This window comes from Malurus melanocephalus, unplaced genomic scaffold, assembly GCF_030028575.1.
Source record: "Malurus melanocephalus ecotype Western Australia unplaced genomic scaffold, MMel_1.1 scaffold_588, whole genome shotgun sequence".
NCBI classification, from domain to species: Eukaryota; Metazoa; Chordata; class Aves; order Passeriformes; family Maluridae; genus Malurus; species Malurus melanocephalus.
Genome location: NW_026623820.1, coordinates 182,674 through 196,861, shown reverse-complemented (window position 1 = coordinate 196,861; position 14,188 = coordinate 182,674). Strand labels below are relative to the sequence as shown.

General features: G+C 42.8%; 2 protein-coding genes across 4 annotated transcripts in view; one reads left to right on the top strand and one right to left on the bottom strand.

The window, feature by feature from the left end:
- Nucleotides 1–12,990, bottom strand: part of CRAMP1 (cramped chromatin regulator homolog 1) — a 50,517-nt gene extending 37,527 nt beyond the window's left edge. The window contains exons 1-3 of one of the 3 annotated variants that reach the window (XM_057382833.1): nucleotides 12,662–12,990; nucleotides 10,130–10,479; nucleotides 1,011–1,204 (exon numbers count right to left, since the gene is read on the bottom strand). In XM_057382833.1, the coding sequence (XP_057238816.1) occupies nucleotides 1,011–1,204; nucleotides 10,130–10,478 (543 nt within the window). In that variant the 5' untranslated portion in view covers nucleotide 10,479; nucleotides 12,662–12,990. Of the gene's footprint in view, nucleotides 1–1,010; nucleotides 1,205–10,129; nucleotides 10,480–10,945; nucleotides 11,073–12,661 lie in introns of those variants that run through there. The other 2 variants (XM_057382831.1, XM_057382832.1) reach the window with 2 other exon arrangements.
- A 432-nt stretch (nucleotides 12,991–13,422) lies between these two features.
- Nucleotides 13,423–14,188, top strand: part of IFT140 (intraflagellar transport 140) — a 100,900-nt gene continuing 100,134 nt past the window's right edge. Inside the window, exon 1 of the mRNA XM_057382822.1 lies at nucleotides 13,423–13,670. The gene's annotated coding sequence lies outside the window, so the exon portion shown is untranslated. The remainder of the gene's footprint in view (nucleotides 13,671–14,188) is intronic.

The window sequence follows — 14,188 nt, the reverse complement described above, 5'->3', positions numbered from 1 at the left end:
TGCAATTACAGTACATTACCTGTTACTGTTACTAGGAGTACAAAATTTGAGTTTCAAACCATTTGGTTTTATACACATTAACTCCTGCTATCACAAAAGTTTTGTATTCAGAAAAGGTTGGAACTAATTTAAACACAAAGTATGAAAACCTCTTCAGAAAGGCAGTGCCACAAAATGRACAGAAGGAGGGACTAAAACTGAGTCTCAGATCCACCTTAAAGCCATTTTTTAAACCTTTTCCTCAGTATTCAAAAGWAATCAGTACAGTGAGTTAAAAATTACTTGATTCCCAGGAATATTACTGCAATTCAGAGGAGTTAAAAAAAGAAAACACTGTTTAAGTTTCATTTTGTCCGCAAAATATATATGTGAACCATGCCTATGATGAAAAAAAACAATTCTAAAAGATGCACATGTGCAAAGAAAACTCCCCATCACTGCTTTTGTTTTTACCTTTGACATGCATTTTCAAAACAGAAATGCTGTTGAAATAATCACAGGAACAGGACAAGCAGGAATTCATTACATACATCATAAGAGACAGAAGATAAGCTAATATAACGTTTTCTTGTCTCTCAGCCTTAAGACTGAACTGGCATTAATTTTGTCATGGCCAAAGACTAAACTCAATTCCTATTAAACCAGAACAGTTTTCCCTGTTTGGTATTATTACAGAGCAAGTGTGTTAGTTTTGAAAGTTCAGATGTGGACATTATTTAACTATTTTTAATTTGAAACAGAACAATAATTCAGTAACAACTGAAATGATAAACATCCATTAATAAAACTCAGAAATGTTTCTTATGTATTTCAAAAAAACCCAACAAATCTGACACTTTTGACACACGGCTTTGACTGACAACTCTTTTACARCCCACTCTATGGCCCCACAAATGCTCATGTGTAAGTGTGCCTTCTGCTCTTGCCAATCTCACCTGAATCAACCTTCTTTAGGACTACCCAGACTTTAACCAAARCCATCTAACTCTCTTATTTTCTTCTACGTGTACCTCATACAGTCCCTCAAAGAAAGTGCTCTTGTCCTCGGTACTCCATGACTCCCACTGCCGTCGGACCTTCTTCCCTTCCTCCTTCTCTCCAGCCGAGGAGCCCAGGTTCCTTGCTGCTGACTTGGAACTCCCAGTAGGATTGCTGGGAGGAATTCCTGATGTGCCACCAGGTGCAGTCCCTCCATTATCTGCTGCTGTAAAAAACCATGACCAGAGTGAGTATTAAACCAACAGGTCGATCCAAGGATAGAAATAAGAGAGTAACTTAGAATTTTCTCCTTTTTCACTTGCAATACAATAGGCAAATAGAGAGGTTTGTTCACAGAAATAAAATCCCAGAGTGCAAAAAATAAGCGGAAGGTTTCAATGGCTTAACTTTGTATTTCCAGAAGTAACACAGGCATGTACCACAGCAGCCTCTACCAGACAAGCCTTTCTGGTGTTTACATGTTGGCAAGCTCTGCAGCCACTGTCCTGCAGCCAGGGGCAACTCCTGAGCAGCGCTGAACAGGGAGCTGACCAACCCAGCAAAGTCATGTCTGTGAGGAAAGCAGACTTAAGTGACATCCTTGTCTTTGGTCTTGATCCTACTGCCTATGGAATAACTGTGGAAAGGGAAGGAACGAAACATGTCCTCTATAGTTCATCACAAGACAATGGATCAGCATCTCCACAATCTGATTCCCAGTATATCTGTATGATCCTCAGAGCACCACCTCTGACATGGCCCATCTACGAAAACTCCAATTATCCAAAGGCCAGCAAGTCTTAATCCATTCTCCTTTCCCAAATCCTGGTGTGACTTTCAGAAAAAGGCATGGAAGCGTAATCTTGATGGCCCCTTGGTCAGTTATCAGCATCCAAAGAACATGGGAAAARAGACATGAAGACTGGAAATACTAAAATGAAAATAATGCTGTATAAAACTGAAAGAATTTGCTGCTTAYTCAAGTAGGGACCCAGGAAGAAAATGGGATGGAAAATCTACAAACCATCAAGCTGGGTTTGAGACCGTATATCAGAGTACTAATCTAGAAAATGAGGTCAGCTCTCCCAAATGCATTTTTTTCCAAAAAAATAAAACCATTCCCAGTAACTTATATTTCCAAAATAAATTATCTTGAACTTTATATAAAATTATTTAGGATTTGACTATCCTTATCAACACAGACATGTACTTAATAAAAAACCAGAAGTCTTTCAACACTAAACACATTAATTGCTCATTATAAAGAATGCTAATTACACTTTCCTTTTCTCCAGTTACTGGCCTTTATGTTTTGTGTTTTACCTCATGATATATTGGCTTGCCTTGGCTTATTTGCTTATTCACCCAGCTTGTACAGTACAGCAGTCCCAACCAGGTCCCCTAAATTTTATATGTATCAACATAATTCCCTCTTTCATATTTAGGCTTAAAAAGTTCAGTTATCTTTTCGAAGTCAACTACATTAAGCAGGTTTTTTTACCTGACAAAGTCACTTTTCATATATATGCATACATATATATCTCATTCAAGAACCCAGATATCCTGCTTTGATAATCCTAACAGTATTTTTTTTAAAGTATCAGAAGAACCAGCTGTTACAAGCCTGCTATGCTTTAGAGATTTGAAGGACTTGTATGTAAATCTTAATAAGTCAGCTGTAATTTGAAAGTAATTCCTTTGTGAGAATTTATATTTCTCTAAATCCTATAGAAGCTGGTTTGTTCAATAGCAAATATTGGAAATCAAACCTGGAAGAGAGCAAGATATATGAAAGTACATATTTTTCCTTCATACAGTAAATATTTACTTGATTTAAAGCATGATATTGTGRCCATTTTGGAGTTAATGTTTCTTTTATTTCTAGGGATGACTATTTGACTGTTTTGAAGAAAATGACTGTCACCACAGGGAAGCATGTAAGGCAAGACATGAAAAACCACTAGACATCTAGAAGAAAATGCACTTAAAAACAACTTTTCAAATGAACAGCTTCTTTACTTCCTAAAGTCTTTATCAGCCACTGATAAAATAATTGAAACTTATGCAATTTAATTCCGCCACTGTGGAGGTAAATCCTTTAAAAGAAGGAAACCACAAGAAAAAAAACTGATCACTTTGACAGCTGAGAAGAAATGCAACACAGAACACAGAACTGACACTTCCTTTATTTTTTTAAATATGAGATTGGAATATCACAATTTGCACAGTAATGAAATACAGATCTTTGGTCAAGAAGGGAAAAGGCAAACTCAATTTCCAATCTCCTATTGCTACCAGCTCCCAACACAAAATTCGTCCTTTATCAGAAKACAGGTATAGGATTTCAGTCCAGAGTCACTATCCAGACAACAGGCCCCTAACTCCTGAGAAATCCTTCAGAGGAACAGTGAATGCAGGATTTGGGGCTTTCATTTTTGTGCTGGGTGGTTGGTTTTTTGTTTGGGGTTTCTATGGGGTTTGTTTTCTTTTTAATACTTACTCAATGAAATAAAATCTTAAGTCAGCTGCCTGAAAAACAGATATTACCAAGGATTTTCTAAAGATTGTCAGTACACTTTATAGGCATGAAGTTTTTATTATTAAAAAGCATAAGAAGCTGAAGTGTTAGTGAAGATTTTATTGTTTTATTAAATTTAAAGTTCAGTACATTTTCATTTATGTTTTAGATGTAGGTGAAAGATGGACTTAAGAGTTCTATTGGAAATGCTGAGGACTCTATGGATTCAACTTCTACACAGAACATGTAGCTCATTATTGATCTTTTGTTCTTTTATGCACACCTACTATTACACAAGACAAGCTGCAGTCCTGGGAAGTTTATCCGAATCCTTTTTGTTTTAAACTCTTATAAATTAYCATCCAGACAACTGTTCAGAGTATTGTATGTATATGAAGATCTAAAAATCTGAATAACCTGTCACCTCTACAGAGCTCTTACGTGCCATTCGATTCTTTCAGGAAAAAAGGGCTTTCCTCTATCACTCCTTTGCATAAATGTTCTTAATTCTGTGCATGGAAATATTTATTGCTGGGTTACCTCAATACAACCTAGAAAATACTGAACCTTGGCATGGCAATGGAATGCCCTATATTCTAAAACACAGAACTATAAACYAGTTTACGATAAAAGGCAAAAATAAAAATAGTCATACAACATTAAATTACCACCGATAAATTCATTACCTCAATCTCACTGTATGAGATTCTTGTTACATACAGAACAGCTAACGAGCTTTCATCCTCTCACTAATGACTGACAATTCTATGATTAATTCCCAACAATGGATGACTTAAAACTTCATAAATGTATCAAAACAAGAAGCTCCCCTGATGCCAGCTATACCATAACTGCTGCAGAATGCTGGGCAAAATGAGAGGGCTCATTCTAACAACCTGCTAAGGTCCTTGCTCTATGCAAAATCATTTCCAGAAAAGGAGAACACTGCAGACAAGACAAAGACAAGCTGGACATTCTCCCACTGTCTACTCATCCTGCATCACCCAGCCAGTGACATGGGCATCCACCCCATTACAGCTGTGACAACTCCTTCCCTTCATTCCAGGTGTGCCAGAGCACCAGCACCTGGGTACAATGTACAAGGCAGTCATTTGGATATGTAAGGTCTCAGCATTTTCCTTCACAGTTTCAATACACAGTTTCCAAAGACTTTAGGTTTTTGCACTTGGTATTTGAACTGTAAGCCCCAACAAAATCATGGGTCAGAACACCAGTGTTCCAGAGCAACTTATTCATTCCTTTTATCCAGTGTTCTCTACCCCCATCTGTATGTCCCATTTTTAAAACTTCATTCACCTGTGGCTGGCATAATATAATTATGGGAAAAGCTGTTTCTGTAGTTCTAAGCAAAACAAACACTTGCAAAAGTTTATAAAAAGAGATTTGAAGACTATAGTTTAAGAATCTGATATGAAAATGACAAACAATGGAACATGAATAAAATAACTGAGACATTGATAGTATCAGGGTCTCATCATGGCTACAGTTACAAGTTCTTTCTCCTATGTGGCATCTCAGAGTTTGCCTTTAAATCTTCCACTGACAGTTCTTACAGCCCAACTGATTCATATCTTCTTTGACATTTTACACACACACAGAAGCCAGAATCCCAGAGCAAATTCTCACTACACCCATGCATCCCAACACACAGACTGGGTTACAGGCTTAGCTCACAACATCTCARCTTCTTCAGGAGTCACATGTCACTGTAGGTGGAACTTTCACTTGAGAATGYCTTTATAAACAAGATGGTGCATGCCACAGGCCAAATGAGTGTTAGTACTAACTCACTGCCCAAAGAGTAGGATGCAAATGCCAACTTTTAACAGACAAGTTCCCAGCAAGTCAACACTTCATTTTGAGTGTTAACTTTATAACTGGAAAGGAAGTTTCAATCCTTTATGCTTCCACAGGACACAGCATAGGCTCCTGAGAAGGGCAAGTCTAGAAGTTTATGTCATATTGAATGGTATGCCATATAGTGTTCTTGTTGTGAATTAACATCCAAAATTTGAAACACAGAACCTCTGAATATTCTGAGTTGGACACAAAAAAMCACAAGGATTATTGAGTCCAACTCTTACATGAATGGCCATACAGAAATTGAACCTGCAACCTTGGCGCTYTTAGCACCATGCTCTGACCAACTCARCTAATCTCAAGCTCAACTGGTAACTGTTCTGCAAGGACAGTRACAGCCTATCTTCCTCTAACTCTTAAAAGTTAGAAAATGAGCATAATCAAGAGTAAGTTCAATGTGTGTAAAGCATACACAGTGTCAATTACCAACCAGAGCCGCCCAACAAACCTAYACTGAAGGCTGGTTTCTCTATGGACAGGATACGTTTAGTATACAAGGTAGCATAGAAGCACTGCMTGAGCTAAGCAAGAAGAGCTATAAAAACTCTCCATGGCTTATTACTCATTTGGTCATTCCCCCATCTCCAGTAAATCACTGTTCTCTTGCTCTTCCCTAAGAAGACACCCATAAAGCACCCAAAAAGTATGAAGTTCCATTTATCCCYGTGGCCATGCAGCCTTGCAGGCAGGTACCTGTCAGAGTCCAGTACCTACTGCACAGGAGAAAATCCTCCTCTTGCACTGTGGGATAAGACATTGTGGACTCCAGGTCCAGAGCCACTTACAAAGAGAGAGGGGGGAGAAATGGGATAAACAAGACAGCAAAGAATGAATGAAAGCATGTCAAGGTAGGATGGAAGGAGAGGTACCAAGTGCAAGTGAGATAGAATTAAGGAGAATGTTAGAATAAGGAATTGTGCCAGTAGTTTTTGAGCAGTGGCTCATGTTCTACAGAAATAATGCTGGAGGACTGACATCTCAAATGAAGGTTACAATATATTCTGCAACATACGAACTCAGGAAGATACAATAAAACACACTGTAAGTACATACATCAAGTATTTTGGTATCTACATCCTCTACAGGAGAAGATAGGTTTTTTTTAACCCACATGCTATGGAACATGAAACTTTGGCATTCTGAAACAAACAAGACTGCTTTTTAGCAAGTTCTATACCATAGCAGAAGATGGAACGCTTTAATTCAAGTAAGCTTTCAGCTGAAAAATTACCTTTTCAAAAAAAGAACTGATAATTAACATAAAATAAACCCAAATATTGTTTGAGACATTTACACATTTTAGGAATAAACCCAGAACAACAGCATGAAACAGATCTTCAAGCTTCAGCTCATCATCATTAGGCTATTCCTCCTGACTTTATTCTGCATTCAGAAAATGGATAAAAACACGGAAATGGCAATACTCTAGTTCAAGCTACATCTACGATGGCAATATATTCTACACTGCCTTTTTACCAATGTGGTCACAACATACACAAACATATTCCTTCTACTCTGACTTCATGGACCAAAGCCCCAAAACACACCTTAGCACCTGTGCTTGGCAACCATGTGGCAGGCTGGTATTTGAGAAGCAAATGCTCAGAAATCCCTCTTTTTCAGCAACCTTAACTTGGTCTGCATCTCCTCCCTCAACAAATCTCTCTGCATTAAAACTCGCCATCTCCACACCACTGATCCTTCAAGTTCCTGCTGTGGTTTCATGCAAGTTACTTGAAGACTTTCTTTCAAGCCTTCATACTTCAAAAGTTATGCACCAGTTGAGATGTAGACTATGACCTTGGAAATACACTTAAAAGGTGACCAGCAGTTGAAAAGAGTATGGTAATAATTCTAAAAAATGCAGAGATTTAGATATTTGTGCAGGAAATTAGACAAACCTYCCCACAATTCCAAACAGATTGGCTACTGAAGTGAAATAGTTTTAAAACTTTATTTTACTGTACTACCTCCTAYGTAATTTTTCCCCTAAACTCAAAAGCACATCTCATTATACAAAAGGCAAGAAGCAGGATTCAAAGGTGCAATTAAAGAGTACGTCAGGGCGATCTCACTATTGGCAACGTGTTTACACACTCCACCAGGCAGAACTTGGGAATCATCATGCGCAAACTTCCTTGAACCAAAGTTGAGAAGTCAGCAGCTGCTGAGTGGGCAAACTCTTTTTACAGTCTACAGCTACATTTATCAATAATTTGTCCGCTACAATTAAGGACCCTAAAATCATGAATACCAAAGGTAAAAMGGAATTTGCAACACCCAGAAAAAATACTACTTTCAGAACTTTTTTGAAGACAAACCAATGCCTGCTGAGCAACTATAATTTAAAAATAAGCGCATTGATCACATGCCTTAAAACTTGGTAAGTCAGAGTTTTCCCTTCAGAATATCTGAAGYTCTAGAAGTAGAATCACTTCAATAAAATGTTAAGGATTATACAGCATTATTGTATGCCTATGACAAAAACAGTTTCTGGTTTGACTGGACCAAGGGTAAGCTTGGTCTCAGTCACTCCAGCCAGCCACTGTCAGTTACCTGTGCAGCCTTCACCTTAACTTTAACATACACAATGCAAAAGCTTCCAGGTTTCAGAGCTGATGCAAAGCACATGCACTTCAGCTTTTCATCATTTTTATATTTAAAGACAGAGGAGAAAGTTAGTGGGACAGCTAATGAAAGAATTTAAGTCCAATCTTTATTAGTCATCTTCACCCTTCTATTCATTCTCTATCAGAAGCAGGCTCTGTGAAACACTCAGAACACAGAGCACTATGAATTCCAATCACAAGGTGCTCCACTGGGAGAATTTAGACAAGCCGGGAAAACCTCTCATTATGTATCTCTAAACATTAACAATTCAAATTAGAAAGAATCCCGCTCTATGGCCCTGTTTTCCAACATCTGMCAGTTGTTAATAATCTCAGCCATAYCAGAGAATTCAATCAATAGGACACATTCACCCCAAATCGGGCCAGACAGAGTTGTGGCTGGTCTTAAAACTGAAAAAGTGAAAAAGCACAGTCGTAATTCTACCACTGTCACTCCTGATGATTTTAAGGTGCTCTCCCAAATCTGGAGACAACATGGTACAGTGATTGCAAGCACTATCCATGACTGGTTACTGAGATTTTCTATTCTGTATGTAATTTTCTTAGGGTTGTTTTGGAATCTGAATTGCAAAAATGAATGAAACTTCTTTTCCTATTGTGTTGACACTCCTAGTTAAAAACCATTAGATTCAGAATTAGAAATAAATGTTCATGTACAAATACACAAACACAAATATACACTTTCACAAACACAKGTATTTGTTCACACATGTGTAAACCTCCAAATAATGGAATAATTTCAAATGGACATATTTAACTTGTGAATCATGGACAAGATGTATTTAAAAGGAACATTTCCTCGCATCTAATACTGTTTACAATTCTGGAATTAATTATATGTAGCTAAACATTCCTGGGTATTCCGTTTGTTTATTTCGTTTCATGCAACTGGAAGAAAAATTATAATAGGCCTTTCTGTTCTGTCCTCTACCACCACAGAGTTTTCATTTAACATTCAAGAGATTAGAGGACTTAGTAAGGTATTCAGAAATACTTTAGTCAATTATACCAACTGTCAAGCAACTAAGTTCAAGAACTTTTTTGTGATATGACAGTAACTAAAATATCCCAATTTGCACTGTTTTATTACTGCAACACACAACTATCATAACTGTAGTGTATACTTAATGCCCAGCATTTGCACATCCCAGTGATGGACAAGAGTGAGGTAACCTCCAAGACACATTTATGCTACCTGAAACTATACTTCAATTTGACAGACAAGAGTAAATGTCATTATTTTAAATGTTGATGAAATCCTTGAGTGTYGTTTTTCCCAAAAATTAACAAAAAATCCCACTTGAGTACTTTAGCACATGACATGCAAAATGAGGCTCAAGTAGAGCTCAACTGCAGTGCTAAGATATCATCTAGTCACTACTAAGCACACACAATAGCACCAATATATTCAAATATTCCTGCTGCCTTCCAGCTATTCAAGCTAGAAACAGCTAAAAAAAAAATTCTTATCTCCAATGCTAAAGTGAAAAAACAGGTGTGTATGCCTTCACCTACAGACTTTCAGATGTATACAAATGAATTTTAAAAGCGCAAATCACACAGAAATGCCCAAACTGTTCTGAAACAGTAAAACAGGACTCCCAAAACCTTAGAAACAAATATGTCACTATGTATTTCATTGCCACTTCCACAGTAGTTATTTGGATCACAGAAATAATTGGGGGAAATCACCAATATWTTGTGGGTTATTTTTTTTTCTTTGCTAACTAGCACCCCATGAATATTTTGTTATTATCCAGTAACAGGATTCAGAGTRCAGCCACCTGATTGTACAGCTAGGTAGAGTCTCATTTGTAATCAAAACATAGGAATTTCCCAAAACTCAAGAGAAATGAAATAAAGCCATTAAARATTTGCTTCAATAATGTAGAATTATTCCTCCTCCACATGCACATCCAGACTCCCCATTTCTGGAAGTGCAGARAGAACAGTGGGAAGCAGAGAAGCAGAAGCCTTGGGACACAAAGAAGATTTCAGCCATGAGAAATAAGCCCCAAAACCAAACAAAAGATGGCATCTACAGAAGGAGAATGACAACCCACAGCCCCACAGGTGCCTCCCCACCTTGCTTGCATGTTTTTAGGGTGTCTAAACACAGTACCTTTGCCTTTTCCGGCAGTGCTGCTGCCAACCGAGGAGGATGCCTGGGAATCCTTCTTCAGTCTCTTGCTCTGAGGTCTGACGCTGGACCTGAGAAAATGATGCTGGTCCTGGCTCTGGGAGGGCTGGAGAGAGGTCGGGGCCGGTGACAAGTTGGGGTTCGGTGGGGGGCTGCTGGTAGTGTTGCTGTTAATGATCTTCTCTTCTTTCTTTGTGCTGCTGCTGCCTGGAGCTGCCTCTCCTCCTCCTCCTGCCCCTTCTTCTTCCAGGGACTCCTCATCTCCTCCTGCTCTCTTACCCAGCTTTTTCACCCCTTCGTCCCCACTGCTCTCTCCCAGTTTTACTGTCATCCTGCGGAGGAGGAGAGGRAGAAAAGAGGGGGGCACACAGTCAGGCCGGGGAGCCCCCCGGGGAGGCAGAGAAACCCCTGGGCAGAAAGGGGAGAAGTTTAGCTGCAGAAATTCCTCTCAACATGGCCGCCGTTGTTTGTTACTAAATCCCCTTTCGTTTGCTGTCCCGACCCAACAACCTGTGCCGAAGGCGGTAGGGGGAAAGCCCCGCCACAACCCCCCCAAAACCGGCCCAAACGGCAGCAGCCCCCTCCCCGGTAGCCCCACATCGCTGTCCCGAAGGGCTACGGGCCGCCTTTGGCCGAGAAACCGCCCGGCCAAACTCGGGCGTGTGGCAGCCCTCGCCAGCGCCGGCGAAGCGGCAGCAGCCAGGCCGGCGGAGCAGAACAGAGAGGGGAAGCGCTCTTTCCCCTATCCCATCCCACCCCTCCGCGGCTCCCGCGCCCGGGTCTCTCCTCTCTCCTCACCGCGGAGCCGCGGCCCGGCCCGCCGCGGGGGGGGGATCCATACTCCTGGATGCGGCGGCAGCTTCTCCTCCTGTGTGTGTGTGTCTGGGGCTGGGACTGGCCGAGGCTCCCGAGGTTCCCGCTCCCCTCCGCCCCCACCCCGCACCTCCCCGCGCTCTTTCCCGCCGGGCAGCCCCGACCCCGCCACCCCAGCCAGCGGCAGCACCATGGGCCGGGTTTGGGCTGTCACCGGGAACGGGCAGTGACCGGCTCCCCAGGCCGGCACCCCTGGCCGCCGCCTCTGCGGGGGGAGAATTAATGCCACCCCATTTTTTTTCATCCTTTTTTCTTGGTTTGTTTTTTTTTTTGGGGGGGGGGAGGTTCGATTCGGAGGGCAATAAACTCCGAAGGCACCTGCAGCAGTTGTGCATCCTTGCTTCGTTGCTCCCAGCCATGCAGACAACTTGGCCAAGCAGGGCAGCCCTGAACCCTTCTGTGTCAAGGGAGCATCCCTGGGCTCCCGAAGGCATTTGTCAACTTTCGAACCTGACAGTGGGACCAGTTGCTGGGATGACCACTAACTGTGCTGGTTTCACAAATCCCATCAATTCTGAAGGTTTTTTTCAAATACTTGGAACAAAATGCTAGATAGGGACACAAGCTTAAGGCAGCTTGAACAGTTAAAACCCAGCAATTGTTTTCGTTTTTTCTAGAGTGTAAAAATATTACTGACACCACATGTAAAGGAAATCAGCTTTCAAGAAGGAACCAGTTAGTGCACCCAGCAAGGAGCAGCACTTGGAATTCAGCKGCCTTGTCACCATGACAGGAACTACCATCCAACTTCCATCTAGGGAAAAGATAACCAACAAGACGAGGAAATTCTGAGTGTCACAGAAAGACTACGGATTAYGCTGACATCAGGATAATGAGGTTCAAAATAAAAATGCATCAACATAATAAGGCATACAAACTCATGAGGTTATTGTATATGGGTTGTATTCCTATTATTAAAATGATGTTTTTCTTCTAATTTTCAGCTAAACCACTGAAACAATCCAGAACTGTGGTGGGCAAATTCTCACTCTTTGCAAATGCWCAATAAACTGATCTGAACTGTGGATATAAACTCATACTGAAATTTGGTTATTTAGTCACCTGAAAGGTTCCTTGCTACAGACTGGTTCTGCACACACCAAAACCTACAGTTTCTTGTTGTTTTGAGGACAGAAATCTCCAAATTCTGACAGTGTGCTCAAAAACTTCGTGTATGCAAGGCTTAAATAATTTCAAGCTTGGTTTTATTACTACAAATTAAATGATGCACCCACCCACAAACGATGCATCTACCGACAATTAGTGGGAGGGAAACAAAGACACACTCCTTGGGGACAGCTCCCTACAGGACCCGAGTAGCACACCCCAGGATCTGCCCCACTTCTCAACTGCTGGCTCCTAGCATTTTGCCTAAGACCTCCGGCAGCGCCCTACGTGCAGTTTCCCCGTTACAGCTGCTTTCTCCTTTCGTTTTCACCTTGTTCTTCCTTTCCTTTTTTCTCCCAAAGTGGAAATCTCCTCAGCCTCGATGCTTTGGTCGTCCACACCCTCGTGGCTGTTCCTCCGCTGCCTCCCGTAAGAGCCGCAGAGATGGGTCTCCCAAGGCGGCCAGCCCGGTCGGTCTCCCGAGGGCCAGGTACGGTCCCTCCCCGCAGGTTCCATCCCCCGCCCCTGCCTCACCTGCCGCATCAATGCTGTCGCGCAGCCTCCGCGCTCCGGTTCCCCCGCCGGCGGCTGCCTCAGCTGCTCCGGCACCCGCAGCCCCAGGCAACCCTGGGCTGCGCCCAGACCCGCCAGCTCGGGAGGCGGCCGGCGCGGAGCCCAGCGGCCCTCCCAGTTTTGCTGGCGGCGGCAGCCCCGCTCCCGGCTGTGGGGCGGACTTCTTCCCCGGGCTGCTACGAAACCCAGCTGCGGTCCCAGCACCGCCAGGCTGGGCCAAGCTCGGGGCCGTGCCGGGCTCGGGCCGAGCTGGAGCCACGGTGGTTCCGGTTCCTCCTCGCCCTGCCCGGGTCGGGGGTGGAGCCGCGGCGCGCGGATCCAGCTGAGCGCGCCGGCGCTCCCCGCCCCCTAAACAACTCGCCCTATTGGACGGAGGCGAGCGGGAGCGAGGCGGGGGCGGGGCCGCGGCGCCGGCTCGAGCCAAACAAAGCGCGGCGCGGGGCGCGTGACGAAGGCTCCGCGCGGAGGAAGAGGCGGCAGCGCGTGTCCGCCAGGGGTGGGGCAAAKCCCCCCGAGATCTGGCTGTTGATTGGCTGAGAGAAAACCTAATGGAGAGCGCTCTAGCCGAGCCCTTGGGATGGGCTCCAGGATTCCATCGGTCAGCGAGTGGGCGGGCGGTTTGCAGGCGATGCAGTGCTTGTGGCTGCCGGGCGAGGGGGCTGCGGCTCCGCGCCGCTCCGCCGGGCTTCTCGCAGCGCTCGGAGCTGCCTCGGCGCTTAGGGCTGCCCTGTGCCATCCCCGGCTCGCCTGGAGCAGACTAGCGGAGCTGGGCCCCGCCACCTGGCCACACCGTATCGGGGCGGCAGTAGCGCTGACTCTCGCTCCCTTTGCCGGGACCCCGGGGAAAGCTGTGGAGCCACTCTCCATGGGGCAATTGGAGCTGCATCTGGGAACASGAGTCCTCCGTCAGGCCCTTCGCATCCATCTTTTGGCAGCGGGGCTCCTGGATGTTGACTGATACTTTTATGTGGTATGATACATATAGTCTATATCAAAGACAAAATRCTTATGAAGCCTATTAATTGAAAACTTTCTATACYCTTTTTATACGTTAYCARTATAAAAATGTAATAACTTTTTACATATTATTAAAAGACAATGTAATAACTTTCAAAATATTATCAATAATAGCTTATATATATATGGCTATAAGTTTTTTAATAGTATATTAGCAGCATATAGTATATCAGCTGCACGTAATTTAACCAGCTGGATTAGTGCATAGATACGTGAAATCAATAAGAGGCATAAATCAGAAAAGTTCTGAAGAAAGTAAACAAGTAGATGCTATAAASAAAAAACAGCAGAAAACACTAATAAGAACTTAGCAAAAACACGAGGCAGTCAGCAAAATAATTAGAAATTAGACTTAAAAGACTAAAAAAAGCCCCATAGACATCACAACTGCGTATGCCCTAAAGACAAAAGTTAAAAGTCCACCGTGATGAAGAAGATAATATCTCATTAGGAGACCTGTGCAACCACCAA